Consider the following 18,379-nt stretch of genomic DNA (forward strand, 5'->3'; position numbering starts at 1 on the left):
TCAGTAAGGCAAGAATCTTCATAGAGTCGAGAAGAGAAGTGAAATACCACACTGCCCATTTTTTCATGTATTACTGTCTCCGAAATCTGGATGCAATATGCAAGCAAATAGTGTCCTAGTTTAAATGGCAGTCGTTTTTTTTTCTTTCTTAGAGGCACATAAAGTAATGACGCATCTTAGAGTCGTGGGTTTCTTAACTTCAGCAAAATGCAGTAATAATAACATCCATTTAAAAGCATTTATCAAGTGTCGGGCAGTATGATAAGCATTTTCCACCCAATATTTCATGTTTCCTACTAATCACACATTCTATAGGTAAGTTTTAATTACAGAAGTCCATTCGTTGAGTAAATACTAACTCATCTTAGAACTCGGCTCTAAAGCCTGTAATCCCACTGAGCACACAACCCCTGAAAATCAAGACTTCACATCCACTCCGAGTTCTACCATTTACACCATATGGGATCTGAGCAAGCTTCTGGCTCTCTTTGGGTCTATTTCTTTGTGTGGAAAGCAAAGGGGTTCTATTAGGCTTTCTGTAAGGCAGTGGTTTCCAAAAGCCAGTCCATGGACCAATAGCTTTAGAAAGGCCTGGAGAGATTTTAGAATACGTTTGTGAGCCTCCTCTTAGGGATTTAGCTTTGGAATATCTGATGCTGAGCCCAGGAACCTGCATTTCTTTACAGCTCTCAGGTGACTGTGCTGCGTAGGCAGGCTCTGGAGCCACTGCTCCCACGTCCCTTCAGCCTAGACACACGATGCTTCTCTGGGACCATGTTGGGCACCAGAGAAAGCCACACTTGACAGTCCTACTTGGCTTTCACTCCTTGCTAGCATGCATCTCTAGACATTGGGCCATGAATACAATGAGAGCTTCTGCTTCTTGGAACATCTAAAGTAAACCAGAGATGGGGAATGAGGGTTGCATGGGGTAAATCATGATATTATTGCAAATAACATCCCTTCCAAGGTACTGCTCATTCTGAGAATGGCAGCTAAGAAGTTTATCAGAGCTGCTGCTGCTACAGCTGCCTTTATGACACATTTCAGTTCAATTTCATTGCCTAGGCACAGAAACCCTTCATACTTCGTGTCCTAACTGAACCCATTCAGGAATTTCCCTATTTAACAGATGAGAAAAATGAAGCAAAAGAGATGTGAAGTGTGTGGGATGGGAGGGTGGGGGTGCATCCACATAGGATACTCTGCTATGTGGTGTCAAAGGAGTGCCAGTTTCCTTCCTGAAGGCTCTTTGATCTATGTATTGTGATTGCGTTTCAGTTACTGTCTAGAGCTGTGATCCTCAAAGTGTGCTTCCCGGACCAGCAGCATCAGCATCACCTGGGAGCTCATTAGCAATGCTAATTCTCAGTCCCCATTTGATCTGTTGAATCAGAAACTCTGATGGTGTTGCTGGGAGGGGGCAGCAAACCGTGTTGTAACCACTCCTCTAGGTGACCCTGATGCACACTCAGGCTTGAGAACTAGAGGAAGTAGGGGATGACATGAGGCTTCACTTCATGTAAGAACTTGTTACACCTGTCAGCGCTGCCCTGCTCCTCATCTCCTCCAGCGTTTCTAGCATACAGAGGGTTTAAGTCCACTGTGTGGTGGACAGCAGAGTGGCAATGACATTGATGAGAATTGGAAAGGCTCTCCCTGAGCCAACCTCTGCCTGGAGACCAACATGGAATTCTTGGAGAGGAAGAGTTCAGGAATGATAAACGTTCCTCTCAACAGGAGGCAGTCAAGGGATGAGAAGTAAACTTGGCCTTTGAGGATCATGCAGTCCATCAGCAGGCTCTACAGATCCTACCTCCTGCAGCTGAGTCCACCTGTTTCTCTCCTTCTCTACTCTTCCCATGCAGTGCACAACCCCCACGACCTCCCATCTGAGCCACTATAATGCCTTCTAGCTCTTCTTTGTCATTCCTGTATCATCCCTTCTCCACAAAACAGCCCACATCCACTTCCTAAATCTTAATTCTGTCATGAACCTTCTAACAGATTTCCATTCTTCTCAAGAAAATGTGACCCCTGAGGTCCACATGATTGGTTCTCAGCGTACTCTCTGGCCTCATCTCTGGCTGCTCCCTGATTTTTGCTCTCAATCAAGCATGCTGACCTTATTTCAGTTCCTGAATGCACAAATTATCTTCCAGCCTCAAGGTCTCTGTGCATGATGTTTCTTTTACCTGGGATGTGCATCTTTTCTCCTTCACCCACTAGCTCCTGCTCATCCTCCAGCTGTCAGCCAGTCACTCCCCCAAGGAATTCCCCCAGTACCCCAGCTAAGTTAGGAATCTCTGTTATATGCTCTTGTAACACACTGGTTTTCTTTCATAGCACTTTTTACACTTGTAATGTAAATAACTGTTTAATTTTGGTCTGCCCACTAAACAGTACGTGTTATAAGGGCAAGGGTCATGTCTATCTTCCTCTGTTGTATTTCCGACTTCTAGTAGGGTGTCTGGCATTAACCAAGTGCTCAATAAATGTCTGTTGAAAAGTGATAAATAAAGAGTTTTCTGTTGTTTATCATTACAAGGCTTAAAAACAAAGTCCTGGGAATTTGGTCAAGGGTAGCCTTGACTAATGGTGTTTTGGCAGACAGCAGATACAGGAAAAATTCCTTGTAAGTCTGAGTCATGACATATATTACTGCAATCTATCTTTCCCTGCATGTATTTAGTGAACAAATGTATTTCTGTTATGAATGCATATGAATTTATTTATAAATAAGTTTTTGCTATGTGTCAGGTATTCTTCTGAAGATACAGGAGTAAGCAAGACAGATACAATAATTTATCTCATGGCTCTTACATTCCAGTAAGGGAGACAGACAAAAGACAATCGATTTTTCATAATCAAATAGATACAACCTGATTATGTATTTGAAAATAGCTATTACTGGCTCTTTCTATTCAGATGCTGTAACGAAGATTCAAGATGAGGGTCTCAAGAAAAAAAAACAGATAGTGTGATGAAGCTATGGAAAATACTACATGCTATGGGGATAAAAGTGACGACGGCGTGTAGGGGGCTCTTTTAAGTAACACCCTTCAACGAAGATTTTCTGTCTCTCTTATGCTTGTTTACCTCCTTGTTGAAATTGTGAGCGATTCTGAGACAGTTATCACGTCAGAGTCTTCCTTTTCCCTGTCGGTATCTGCCAACACACAGCACCTATGAGATGCTTGACACACATTTGGCAAATACGTACGTGAAAAGGCAGAGAGGGCTACAAGTATTGCACACCATCTTCAGACAGTGAAGGTGAGGATGGAGGTCTAGAAATTGGGACAAAGGAATATAAGAATGAGGATAGAAAATTCAGAGATAAGACCTTAGTAAATCAGCAATCATCACATTAAGAAAAGAGGCAATGGTTCTCGGTGATTCAGTATTCCCAAGGGCCTCAGAGAAAGGGCTCAGGAAAATGGACAAGATGATCTTGGATGACCTTTCTCATCCTACTGAGTATCTGGAACCAGGAGAAGCCCGGGGCAACCAACGTGGCACTTCTCAGCCGTACCAGTGTGGTTTTCCCATCGAATGTGCCTATTTTGGGTAAACTCCTTCTGTGGAAGGGACCTCAGCCAATAGTGAAGACTCAGAACTGCCAAGTTGGCCCAAGCCCTAAATGTCAGGTCTCTTTGCTTTCCCCCAAATCCATTTCCTCGTTCAGCAAATCCCACCAGTCTGTTTTTGTTCCATCACGAACTGTAAAGAAGCAAGTAAAAGCGGAGAATAGCAAGGGAAGCAAGAGACCCTGCAGCAAATAAGTGTCTCCTGGTTTTTCCTGCTGAGTTGTCTTAGTGGTTTTCTGATGCTTCCGCTACCCACCAGTCTCCCGGACAGAGAAGCCAATTCACTTTTCCAGTTTCCCAGAGTGGAAAACTACCAGCACAGGCTGCGTCCCAGCAGGGAGCTCCAGCCCTCCAAGCTCTGGTAGGGCCTGGCAGGCAGGCTGAGGAGAAGCAGCTGCCACTAGTCCCCAGCTTCCCAAGAATTATTTTTCATACTATCCTGCCAAAGCTGAGAGCCTGAAAGGGCTGCTTGTTCCATGATATTTACCATCTCACTACTAGCTCCAGACCACGGGCTCCCCGTCAATGAGTGTCCTATATGCAGCTTCCAGGAAAACACACACGGCCCACATGAGGCCTGACGTGCAAAGATCTGACACCTGGGCCTCTCTGGGCCCCGACAAGACTGACTGGCGAGCATTACTGGGGTCAGGGGTCCCAAGCCAGTCTATAGTCTAAAAGGACATCTGTAGTCATAAAACTTTGGAGCCCAGAAGCAAATGTAAGAAGCCAGTCCCTCTAATGTTTCCATGTTAAATATCAGAACCTCTGAGGCCCAGAAAGGTGAACTGACTTACCCAAGTTCATACAGAGAGCTAGGGTAACCAGGACTGAAATTCAAGTCTCCTGATCCCTGGTTCTTTCTGCTTCAGCCCCAGGCTATCATGGTCTAGTTCTTCCCATTTCTGAAGGGACAGGGTAGTTCAATTAAAGAAGACATCACTGGGGCCCTGCTTCCCGGGAGCTTCACAGAGCAGGCTATTTCAGACAGGTCCTTTGTGCAGACAAATACCGACACAATGGGATTCACAGGGGGTCCAAGAAAGACTCTGTGGGTTTCTTTCTTCAGCCCACAGGGTTATTCTCTGGGTACAATGGAGGCTATTGCACACAGACCTCCTGCGAAAAATCGAAATTCCCCTTAGGAACAGACTTTTAGGATTGCAGTTTTCCTGGAAGCCCAAAATACTTTCCAGAAACAACTCTCGCAGAGCTCCAGGGGAGCGGTCCCCAGGCTGCAGCGGGTTTCAGGGTACTAAGATAGGGATCAGATCATGCATTCTTCTTTCTGGTTAACAGTCAGTGAAGCTTTCATAGTAAATAATATGTCCTTTGCCCAGCAAGAAGGTAAGTTGAGAAAACTGGATAGCTATGAAGACCAGGAGTGGAGAACAAAACAGGCCATGGTTTGGAATCGTGGAAAGTTTATGCTTTCAGACTCGACTCTGCCACTTCTGAACTATGGGTCCCCACAACCAGTTACCAAACCTCTATGAACTTTGGTTTCTTCATCTTTAATAATACTGCCAAGCCACGGTTGTTGTAGAGATTTAACATAATGTATGCAAAGAAGTTAGCATACTTTATAGAACGTAATGGGGCTCCATAAATGATACCTAGGAGGAGAAGAGAGAATTGTTTGTTTTAAATATGACACTTACTCTTACTTAAACAATTCCAAGGTTTTATGACCTTAGAAAGGTTACCCAAGCTTTCGGCCTCTCACTTCCACGGTAATAATGGCACTTGTTTATAGGAATGCCATAAGGACTGGATGAGTTCATTTATGTCAAGCACTTAGAGCACTAATAAACTTCAACCAAGTTAGCTATTATTTATTTTCTAATTATTTTTACTTTGACTCATTCAGTAAAGTTTGGAATCGACTTCCAAAGTTGTGCAGGATGAAAATAAATAAATAAGTGAAGAAATTTGGATACAGGAAAAAAGAAAATACGAACAATAAGATGAGCTAGAGCTAAGATTATATACAAAGTGTATTACATTTGGTTCTATAGCGCTGGCTGATGATGGATTTCAACTCTGAGCTTCCTAGCAGTCAAGTCAAAAAGTAAAATGTAAGTAGTTAACATGAATCACAGTGTCAACAAAGTATAAATTCACTTTTTACTAATTCCTCTGTTTCTAGGTGGGATGGAGTAGCTTGCAATAATCAGTGCTCCCTCTATGAGTAACTGGAAGAGCTAAATAAAATTCATAAATCATCTACTTGAAGGAATCTGATTGTTTCTGAGGCAATGAGAATGCAGAGACCAAGACTTCAGAAAAGGGAGAATCTCAGAGAGGCGAGGGAACTTCCGCAGCCACTTTCAGCCATTTGCCCATTTGGAGCAGGGGCAGGAGGCTGACTCTGGGTTTGGCACTAGCAGAGGGTCGGTACGAGACAAAAAATCAGCAGAGCTTTTGAGGGAGACCTGGTATCCCTTGAGCATGCGGTATATCTCACTCAGCACATGCCAAATGCTAGGGCTGTATGGAGAGGAATGTAAGGAGAAGCCCTCTGAAGAGCTGAGCTGAGTTTTTGAGAGACTGACAAGACACAGAGTAGAGTTCAGGACCTGGTGAGAAGAGAGAACACATGGGAGTTTTTAAGAAGCACTGGAAGACCAACAATTCAGGCAATACTACCAACTATGCGGAATGAAGACACTCTGCCCTGCTTTCAAGGTACATTTGCCCTGCACCCATGCCGAAGGCTCCTCCCATGCCAATACGAGTCATTTCTCAATTTAGCAATGCCTGTACATAGACAGTACACATCATTGCATACCTCCAATCTTTAATATAGATTACAGTATCAAGATTGAATCTGACTTCCTCCCTTGAAATGCCAATCATAAGAGATTTACATGTATTTGAATTAAATTTAATCACATTTTCCTTTATTTATGATAATCAAAATGCTCCACTTGTAGCCTAAACAGAGACCTTAGGCATGTAGGAACATGCATGAAGGCCTCACCCTCCCCTGCAGCCCTGGGCTGCTGTACCTCTGCAAGGGGACGGGTTCTCCCAGCCCTCCAACACCAGAAGGCGGGACCCCTGGTGCTGCACTTCAGTGACTGCAGCTAAAGGGGCCTCTGTTCATTACGTTCCTTCTACTTTACTCACTCCACATTCAGCATCTTTGTCATTTAAAAGGATGCTATTCCTACGGGTTCCTTCTCAGCTTCCCAACAACTTTCCGAGATCAAGTCTCACATGGCATCATTTAGATTTTTTTTTTTTTTTTTGCAAAAAAGAAAAAAAGACAGAGAAGCCTAGAGTTGCCTTGACTTCCTTTTGTTCGCCTCTCCCTCTTCTTACTCCTCAAACATTGATTGATTGTCTATGTAAGCCAAGCACTGTAATAGGTGCTGGTCATGAAGACACAAAGATTATCGCTACACCAAAGACAAAGACCAAAGTCATAAAAATCTCTGAAGCAGGAAAAGAATAGTTGCATATATTTTTTAACAACTTATTACCTCCCAGTTAAGCTGATAAAGAACCTAACTGATTTTAACGTCTTAACTTCTACTTTACTGTGTATGTGTCCAAACCACTGAAAAATTCTGTGAGGCCTATCTTGCCACATCCATGCTCTTCAGAGACCCACAGGCTAAGATCAAGAGCTAAGTCAATAGTTGCACTGTTCTCCCCAGGGAAAAAAAAGAATACACACACACACACACACACACACACACACACACAGACACACACACACACAGACACACACAGAAACAATCATTATTAATATTATTATATGTATTCATTACTCTATATATTCATTCCTATATTTAGTAATGAATGAATATATAGAGTAATGTATATATATAGCATATATAGTATATATATAGTGTATACACTATATATAGTATATATATAGTGTATATATATAGCAATGAATATATATATAGTATATATATAGTAATGAATATATATAGTAATGATTTTATATGTGTGTGTGTGTGTGTGTGTGTGTGTGTGTGTATATATATATAGTAATGAATACGCTTGGCCTGAGCACAGGATCCTGCATCCCCTTAGAGTTAGGATGGCCAGAGTTCAGGGCCTTTAGAAGCCCCGTTCCCCAAAAGCAACTTAAGTCTTTCTTGGAGACCACAAGGGACCTTAATGGTCATTAATGGACATTTCTCTTTCCTCCTCCTGTATCATCTGCTTGACAGAAACTATTGTTTCATAGTGTTTATTTTCACTTTCTTCTCTTCCAGAAGTAACAAATCACAGTCTTTGATATTTGCATGTAACTTTCCAAAGCTCATTCACTTCCATTATCTCATCTGATCCCCAACAGTAACCCTATGCAGTTCAGAGAGCAAAGTTTATGGACCCCATGGTATAAACAAGCAAAGTGAGGTGCAGAGATTTACCTAAAGTCACAGAGTAGAAGAGACGGAACTGGAGCCAGAATCTAGATCTCTGGATTCCCATTGTCACAGTCCGTCTGGTAACCATATCGTGTGGTCATCGCACCCTGCTACCGGCACACACACCCTGTTTATAGTGTGATCTCTAGGGTCAAGAACCACCAAGCTGGGGAAGAATCTGGACAGAGAGCCCAGGGAGGATTATTGCTTGTCTAATTTTTAGAACGTACTGCTCCCAGGATTTGTTGGACTATGACAGCAAAAGGATCCTGCACCCTGGGAAAGACAGCATGGCATAGCATTATGTTAACACCATGTGAAGACAAGGCCTTCCATCATAAAGCATTTGTCATATACTGACGATCCCAAGATATGTGCTTTCTACTTTTGGTGCCATCCTAACCCCACCTTTGCCCTCATCACCCCTCAGTAATCATTATCCTCAATCTTTTGTTTTTCTGTTTGTGTCTCTGTGCCTTTTCTTAAGCTCGAAAGCTTTCCCTTTCTCTTTTCACCTGGCCTAGCAAATTCTTTCAGCTCCAGCTCACTCTCATACCTTCAGTCTCTCAACCAGCATGACACTGGAGATTTGACCTGATTGGGTAATATATGAACATATTTACGTATATATATTTGAGACAGAGTTTTGCTCTTGTTGCTCAGGCTGCAGTGCAATGGTGCGATCTCGGCTCACTGCCACCTCTGCCTCCCAGGTTCAAGCAATTCTCCTGCCTCAGCCTCCTGAGGAGCTGGGATTATAAGCATATGCTACCACACCTGGCTAATTTTTGTATTTTTTTTTCAGTAGAAATTTTGTATTTTTTCTCCATGTTAGTCAGGCCAGTCTTGAACTCCCAACCTCAGGTAATCTGCCCACCTCAGCCTCCCAAAGTGTTGGGATTACAGGCATGATCCAGCACACCCAGCCTTATGTATATATTTATGGAATATTTTTGTGTATATATAAATATATATATGTAGGTATACTTACATGTAGATATATATGTTCACATGCAACATGTAACATGTAGACATATATACACATATACACAGACACATATATAGATAAATATGCGTGTATATTTTTCCTATTTTATATCTGTATCAATCTATGTTTCTTACATACTCACATCTCTATATTGCATGTCTTGATCTATGGGCTTGAAGTCCCTAGAGTTCTTGTCAGCTTTCAGAACAAAACATTAATAAGCACTTATGTAAAGCAGCAGTGGAGCACAGCCCTAGCAGCCCCAGTGCCAGGTTTCCATGGCAAGGCGGGTCCCTGTCTCCTTGTCTACTCCTGCCAACACTGCTGTTCTTCTGTAGACTTTTGGTCTTTCCACATGAGAGCCCCGAGCAAACCTGAGCTCTGACGGTGGTTGTGAAAACTGAGAGGTCCAGAAAAGGGACTTTGTGTGAAGCTCTTCCTGCAGTCCCACGACCCTGCTCTTGGCCCCAAAGTTTAGACTCAAGAAGACTAGGTCTCCGTGGGCCTCTGTCCCTACTGACCACAGAAAAAAAGTGAAGCTCTGTTTTTTCTTGCATTACTTTAGCTCTCTGGCTGCCTTTTACAGGCTAGGAATCTAGGCCTCAGAATGCAAAATAGGGTGAAGGCAAAGTTTTAGGCTATGAACGAGGAATTCACCTGACTACTCTGGATGTAAAGCTGATGATGCAGTAGATGCATTTGGAACCATTTTATCCCAAGATACAAAGCCCAGGAAGTAGGAGAAGTCTACCCTCAAAGAAAAATGGAATATTTTTACAGTATAGCCTAAATAATTAAGTTAAAATATACAGAACAGTATAGAATAATGGTAAGACTAATGAAGTCTGTCATCGTCACAGTACAATATACAAAATTACGGAAGAGGTCATAAGTTCTAGCATTTATTAATCACATTCTGTGTGTTTGATGCTAGGCTAGGTACTTTACGTATATTCTCTCACTAGGTGGCGATCGGTGATGGATGAGAAGACTGTGGTTCAGAGAAGCCAAAAATCTGAGCACCCTCGCCCAGCGAGTAGGCACAGGCTGGTTAGGTCTGGTAATAGTCTTTTCAAACATGTTTTCCCCCGGCCTTTATCTCACTGAAGCTCAGTTTCTTCATTTGAACAAGACTGGATTAAATCAGTCATTCCTAGCCTTTCTGGAAATGGTCACAGAGTCTTTTGAACATCTGATAATAGAAAACTTTTTTCCTTCTGCAAATGTATTTTTTTCTTCACACATTACGTTTGAGATGCAATTTCAGGGTATTCATGGGACCCTGTAGCCCATTCATAGCTAGTCCATGCATCTGGGGTTCCTCTGCCTTGACGTTCCTTGAGTCTCACACTCCACACAGGCAGTAGAGCACAGAGGTCAAGAGCATGCTTGTGGCTGCGTGTGGTGGCTCCAACCTGTAATCCCAGCACTTTGGGAGGCTGAGGTGGATGGGTTGCTGAGCTCAGGAATTCAAGACCAGCCTGGCCAACATGGCGAAACCTCTTCTCTACAAAAAATACCAAAACTAGTCGGGTGTGGTGGTGCATGCGTATAATCCCAGCTCCTTGGGGGCCTGAGACAGGAGGATCACTTGAGCCCAGGAGGTCGAGGCTGCAGTGAGTCATGCTTACACCACTGCCCTCCAGCCTGAGTGACAAAGCAAGATGCCCTATCTAAAAACAAACAAACAAAAAACTGTTAACTGATACATTGTTGGAAATTTGAAAAATGGAATAAAGAAAAAAGAAGTAGAAGAAAAGAGCATGCGTGCTGGAGCTGTGTTGAATCCCAGTTCTGCCACTGCGCTTTCTCGGTAACCTGGGGTAAGTTACCTAATGCTTCTTGGCCTCAATTTCTCCTCTGTAAAACTGGAATAATGCTGTTATTATGTAATAATAATAAGATTATTGTGAAGATTACATTTGTTGATACCACTTAAAGTGGTACCCAGAATATATTAAGTGCTCACTGAATATTCTTTGAGTTTTGCATTCTCTTTTTCCGTATTTGGCACAACCAAGGAGGCTCAAGGGGCAGATGAGTTTCTGTTTTACTCAAAGAAAGACTCTTTTACTGGCAGGAAGGATGCCAAAGTCACTCTCAGGCATCATCTTACACTTAACAAACAAATACACAAGCAAGAAAGAGCCAACTGGGCAGCGCCTAGCATTGCTCACTTAAGATAAATTCAACCAGAGGGATCTTTTGCCAGCCTTTTATCTTTCTCTCAGGGCCCTGTTCAGGCCATCTTACACACAATCCCCACCACCACCCACCTACACACACACCACACCACTAGTACCTCAGGCCTGGTTTCAGAAACCTGAAATTAGCATCACCTTTTCCTTAACAAATGAGGCCACATAAACCTTCTCAGCACATCCCTGGGAACATGAATGATGAGAACCCAGGGAAACAAAATTGAGTTTCCAATCTGGAAATATGTGCAGGTGAATTAACATATGGCAGCCTTGCTGGAAGACAAGGGAGTGGTGATAAAGGGACCACCTGGTGTGGAAGGGAACCAAAGCATCCCTGGTGCTTCAGTTTCTAGGCCGGGGTAAGTTGGCCCTGCAGGGCTTCCAGCTCCAGCCTTCCTGTTTAGCATAATGAGACTAGGTGTGAGCACTGTCTGTTTTATTGGTTTTACTCCATTCTTTGGCCTCAGGCTGTCTCTCAACCCTCAATTACATGTCACCCCCATAAATGTTCATTGGAAATTAGTTGCAGAAAGGAAGCCATGAGGCTGAACAGATATACATGATTTTTAGATAAAGGTCACTTCAGCACATTGCTCCCTGAGGGGCCAGATGGAAGTTACCTGGGGTGGGAGACAGGCAGCCCTGGATCGCTGTCCTAGCTATACTATTAGGTAAATGTGGAACAGGGACAAATTGCTCACCTGCTTTGACTCCCAGTTTCCTCATCTGTAAAATGAAGAGGAGACTTAGACACCTGTAAGGTCTATTCCAAGATGAATAGTCTAGAATTCTAGTTGCCTGACTCTAAGAACTCACTGATAGGTGGGATTGATGCTGGAAAGAACAAAAACCACAGTGGTGAACCTAAAATAAATCTGGGGCCAGGAGGAGAAAAGTTCCTCCTCTCCTAATCCCAAACCCTGAATGGCTTTGCCACCCCTTTTAAAAGTGGAAGCATTCTGGATACCAAAGGGGGACTCCCACCCCAGGACTCTGAACTGGTAGTAAATTGCCTGCTTCCTATGAGGGGAAAGCGTGGTATGAAAATGGGAAGCCCCAGCACGGCCCTGCCCCAGCTCTGTACCACGGATCTTAAAGGCCTGGTGCCTGTTGAGAAGAAGAGATGTTTCTGCCTTTCCTAAGCACAAACAGTTGTCACAAGCCAAGTCAGGAGAGTGAGAACAAGCACCCCTGTGCTTTTAATACACAGCAGTCCTCTAGTTGGCTGGGTAAGTCCCAGGGTTTCAGACCACTGGGCTAGAATTTCAGGATCATCAGGATATTTCCATTCATCCTCCCACCTGGAAAAACACAACGTGCTAGTTTCCCACCAACCAGTGAGACAGTGGTTTTATAACCCCTAGAGGAGCCTGACACTGCTGTTCACTCAAACAGCTACTGTAGCCCAGTATATCTGCACATGACAGTGGAGTCTAAAGAGGTCCCCTTCCCATGGAGATACACTTAGTTCTCCTATCAAGTTTGGCAGCCCCAGTCCAAGTTGGAAAAAAGGGAAAACTTGACTCAAGGATCCCACTGGGGAACGGGTCTCCTACATAGCCCCGCTGGTTCTCTCACTCATTACCCTCCACCAGAAGCCCCACATGTTCCTCTCCCTCCTCTCAGCCATTGCATATGCTATTTCTTCAGCCTGAAATGCCACTTCAGCCCTTTCTGATGTGCTTAGCCCCAAGGGCAAGAGTCTCCTGAAATTCAGATTTCACATCCCCAAGCCTGGGAAATGGCAGGGAGTTGGAAACAAGAGGTCTTTGTTGCAAAAAAAATGGCCTTGCAAGTTCAGGGGCTATACTTCTAAGCTTAAAGCTCATCAGATCTTCCAATATGGGCTATAAAGTTCTCACACCATAAAATTATAGCCATTTTGTAGCAGAAAGGGACACATAGATTATCTAATCCCACGTAAGCTTGCTACAGAAGAAAAGATTAAGGAAGTACAGAGACATGTAACAACTTGCTCACTGTCACACAATTAATTTATGACCAAGTCAGGATTATAATTAGAGCTGCTACTCAAAAGTAAGATGAAAAAATCATTCATCAGCACTAATCACATTCCAAACATCTGTTGATTTGTATAAATGATTTTCAGAAATTATTGGAATAATTATTTGTTTTATTTGGACGTCACTAGCTAAATAGTATTTCGGAGCCATGATCTGGACATAAGAAACTGCCTCAAATTCTTCCAATTACTTACCCACTGGATTAATGATAACTAGGTTCCAGTTCCCGGTGCACTGTTGCAGCTGGAAGGTAGCTGAGAACACTGCCCACAATTCAGGACTGTGTACATACACCTGCATGTCAGCATTTCCCACGGAGACCTGCGTAGCCTACCCTGCAGCCCACTGACAATGCTGCCTTTACCGCCGTTACTGGAAATGCCACTAACACCATCTGCCTCACTGCCTACTTTGCCAAAACTCAGATGATTTAGAACACTGAGCCAGTAACTTTGCTGCCTTCATGCCTTGGCCAACTATCTCTGTAATACCACCACTACTCTGAGCCTCCATAGATGAAACCTGTGAGACATTTATGGTTTCAAATGGTAGAGAATTTCTTAAATATAAACAAGATTATTTATCCTCTCTTGGTATCTGCTGAGACCAAGATTGATATTTCTACATATTCTGTTTTTTGAGAATCTGTTATCAACTAAATCATGCTAATACTGATGGCTTATTGACCAACAGTCATTGTAAAATCTTCAACAAGGAGCTTCAATTAATTATTATTTTATTGTATTTTATTAATTGAGTTTAATGCTTAGCTCAGTTACTATTTACCAACCAATATTTTATATCTAATAACCAACTAAAATGTTTCAGTATTTCAATAGTTGGTTACCTAGTGGATTTGCTTATAACCCATGTCTCCTGGCTTAAATTCTATTTGTTATATCACGTGGCCATCCTGTGAAGAAAACCTAACTGGTCAAGAATTTACTCAGTCTTTCTGTACCTTCAGTTACCTTTAAGTACTTTCATTACATTCAGCTTTCAGTTGACACCACTAAGGACTGCTGAAGAGTCATCCTTAAATCAACATGCATTTATTATACACTGACTTTATGCTCAGCAGTGTGCAAGCCATAACTTTCCATGATCCTCAGGATTCATGATAGAATCTTTATCACTGATAATGAATGAAAATTTCTCATCTGCCTCAAACACTTGTCTCTGGTTTGACTTGGTAAAATAGAAAAAAATGGCAGAGGGAAGGATTAGTCCTTCAACATGCCCCATTTTCCTATAAAGGTCTTTACAAATTAACATGTCTATTTATTTTTCCCAGACAGAAAGAGCCAACAGAAATACCCAACACCAGAAATGAAACAAAAAAATAAGATGACTATTTTCTGTCTTCAAACAGCCCATTTCCTGCTCCAGGGCCACAGTGGACTCTAACACAGAAGATCATTTAAATGTCCTCATGGCATGCCAGTCTCCACCAAAACATCGCCCCATTCCATGCACTCACAGCACTCCTCCTTGGAACTCAAAGCACGAAGAATGTAGTAGGAGGCAACCAAACATCAACTATTAATTGAGAGGAATACAGAGCACAAAACTGAAAGAATGGTACCCAAGTTAGGATCTGAGATACAACAGCTGAGCTTATTATGAGAAAGTAACAAGGCCCTGGGCTTGTTCAACCAATAATTCTTTGATTTTAAGGAGTTTTGATCATATTTTCTTTTGAAGGTATAAAGAAAAGCCCATGTACACGGAACTTTTGTGAGGGGAGGAGAGCAAGCATTTTCACAAACATATCCTTATGCTATGAAGAGGACAAAATGAAAGCACCCTTAAGAATGAAAATACAGCATGGAGCAACTGGAACTCGTGCATACTGCTGTGGGAGGGTAAAATGGTAAAGCACTTCAGAAAATTCTTCAGCATTATGCAGAATAGTATATCATACGCTACGCATGAACCGTAAGTTCCACTTCCAAGCATATACTCAAGGGAACCGAGTACATATCTTTACCAAAAGTTTTTTACAAGAATAATTATAGCAGCTTTGTTGGTAATGAGCCCAAACTAAAAATTATCCAAATTCCCATCTATGGTAGATTGGCAAAATAAAAATATTCAAACAAAGTAATATGCAGCAATGAAAATGAATAGATAACAACTGCATGCAACAGTAGGATGAATCTCATAAACAAAATGTTGAGTGAGAGAAGCCAGACACAGAGAGCATTTATGCATCATATAATTCCATTTACATAAAATACAAAAATGGACAAAACTAACCTATGTTGTCAGAAAGCAGGATAATGGCTACTTTGGAGGGGCGATGAGAAAAGCTACTGGAAGGGAGCATGAAGAGAGCTTCTGAAGTGCTGGTATAGTTCTGTTTCTCAATCCAAGTACTGTTTAGATGTGCTCAGTTTATAAAATTCTTGAAATTGAACACTTAAGCTGTGTATACTTTTCCGTGTTCATATTTGCGGCAAAATGAAAAAATGACTACAATTCTTCTTCAGTACCTGCATCCCAGACCTTTAACATCTAAGTTTTTGTGTTCTCCCAATCTGATGCTGAGTTTGGCCACATGAATTGCTTTGGCACATGAGATTTATTAAACATGATTTCAGCAGTGGCTTGAAAAATGTTTGAATGTTCCTGCTTCATCTCTTGTTCCTGTGCCATTTCCAGGAAAACATACCCAGGCTAGTCTGCTGGAGGACGAAACAGAGCACACCCACGTTGCCCCATTCATCAGTGCCACGGCCATCCTAGACAAGCCAATAGCCATCTGACTCCCAGTTACACTTGAGTGAATCAACATAGACCAGAGAACAGTCCAAACAAGCCCAGCTAGGAGTCAAATAAATGCTCATTTCAAGACACTGAGCTTTGGATAGGTTGTTAAGCAGCATATAGTGTAATAAATAATTATTCACTTCAATTCAAAGTTTAAATATGCAGGTAGTACAAAATAATCCCATAAATTTTGGCTCAAAATGTTCTCCTAACCTATCTATTTTGAGCATGGCCACACCCTAGGGAAAAGAGAACTTGCCTGAGATCCCATAGGACCAGGATCCCAAAAGTATAACAGGACATCCAGACAGCCAGAAACAACTGGTAAACCAACCTGAGAACTGAAGCCTTTCTCTAAGACATCTAAAAATTCTGTTCTGTTTTGCCCAGAAGATGCAAAAGCAAATGGGTACTTCTGCCACCTCTCATTTTTTAAAATGCCTTCTTACTTCACCCTACTCTATATAAGAAAATCCTTCACAATATTCAATAGGTTATAAATATTAAAATATATACATATAAAGCATATTAGTTTTTGTTCCTATTTTGGTCGTATTTCACCATAGAAATTTAAAAGAAGAGCTTTGTAGACCCTCTTGGCAGCTTTTAGACCCACCACTGAACATCAATGGGTTTAAACATTCAGCTGGTCTTCTAGCACAGAGCTGAGTAATAGCCATGTTACCTGGATTAACCTGAGCTTTTGCAGAACTCAAGACAGGCAGCAGCAGGAACAGCACCAAGAGCATTCTGGGAATCAGGATCATCTCAGAAGATGGGTTTGGAACTGGAGTCTGCCAATCAATAATGCAAGAAAACAGAAAGAAAAGGAGAGGAAATGAGTGAGGCAGATACTGCCAACATGAATGAATACAATTCTCACCGTTAATTTTGTGTTTCTGTAGTGTTTATTTCTATATATGGGACTTTGAATCATAGACTTTGGAAATTGAATGGCACATCCAATAATCACCTAATATAATAATTTTCAAACTCTATTAGATTGCACACTCATAAAATTTACATTAGCAAAAGTGTAGTGAGGCAACGAAGTTTTCCTAAGAGAAATACTTACCCAGCCAGGCGCAGCGGCTCCCACCTGTAATCCCAGGACTTTAGGAGGCTGAGGCAGGTGGATCACCTGAGGTCTGGAGTTCAAGACCAGCCTGGCCAACATGGTGAAACCCCATTTCTACTAAAAATACAAAAAATTAGCCAGGTGTGGTGGTGGATGCCTGTAATCTCAGCTAATTGGGAGGTTAAGACAGGAGAATCCCTTCAACCCAGGGCGGGGGCAGGGGGCAGAGGTTGTGGTGAGCCGAGATTGCGCCATTGCACTCCAGCTTGGGCAACAAGAGCAAAACTCCATCTCAAAAAAAAAAAAAAAAGATAAATACTTACCCAAATGATGAATAATGGTAAAGTAAAACTTACATTTATCATGTAAACTGATGTTTTCATAATCTTACTATTTATTGTAATATTCAACCAAGAAAACCATTTGATACTTTTAATGTTTGCCTTTCAAAATATTTAAGTTTAATATTTATCCTGATTCATTATCTCTGGAGTGATACCTGGGATTCTGTATTTTCAGGTTTCCTCAGAATGATTCATATCATAATAGATCTGATTTGGAGACATCAGTAGGAACTCATGTTTAGCTTAATAAGGATACAAATAGTTACATATGGAAATATTTATAGGCATGTGTATATGCCTGAGTCGGTATACACACATATGTACCATCTGCTGAGAGGGCCTAGAAGCAATGGCATCCCTGTAGCAGTGAGCAAACCTAGTGTTCAGATCTTGATTTCTAATAACCATTCTTCAATAAAAGGAGCCAGGATTCCTCAGAAAAAAATGGCTGATTCTAGGACTGGAGCAGAATATATACAAGATGGACTCGGAGTACCTTTTAGTGCCAGACTGAAAAAATGTACACACAAAAAGATAATAGGAGTATGTGAAAGGGACACAGTTGCCAACTTAATGAGTTCCCCTCCCCCAAAAAAGTAGTATCAAATTATAAACCAAAGAGTAAACTAAATATTCATGAATCCATTATAAATTAATGATTAATTAAACAAATGGGAGAATAGGCATATTTCCTATTCAAAAGAATTCCAAATAATTTATGTAGATAATCTGCTCTTAAGGAAATTAAACATTACTATCTCCCTTCCCCAGCTCTTTAAGAGTAAGTTACACGTAGTTACTTTGTCTCAAGGATTGCAGCATGAAAACGGAGAAAGAAAAAAGTCACTTTTCAGTGGAGAAATCTGACAAACACTTCCTCAAGACAGGTGATCAAGGTTAACATCAACATTGATAAGTCATGTTGATAGTATGTGTCCTTGATATGATGTGATGAAATGACACTTTACCTCTGTGGCCTTCCTCCCCAAAA

The 18,379-nt window shown here is 41.8% G+C and overlaps 1 protein-coding gene across 2 annotated transcripts in view; it reads right to left on the reverse strand.

Moving 5' to 3' along the window:
• DDR2 (discoidin domain receptor tyrosine kinase 2) overlaps window positions 1-18,379 on the reverse strand; it is a 152,302-nt gene that overhangs the window by 34,444 nt on the left and 99,479 nt on the right. For both annotated transcript variants that reach the window (XM_035279088.3, XM_008984907.5), the window contains one exon: window positions 16,652-16,760. In XM_035279088.3, the coding sequence (XP_035134979.1) occupies window positions 16,652-16,760 (109 nt within the window). The remainder of the gene's footprint in view (window positions 1-16,651; window positions 16,761-18,379) is intronic.

Source organism: Callithrix jacchus, chromosome 18 (genome assembly GCF_049354715.1).
Source record: "Callithrix jacchus isolate 240 chromosome 18, calJac240_pri, whole genome shotgun sequence".
Classification (NCBI taxonomy): Eukaryota; Metazoa; Chordata; class Mammalia; order Primates; family Cebidae; genus Callithrix; species Callithrix jacchus.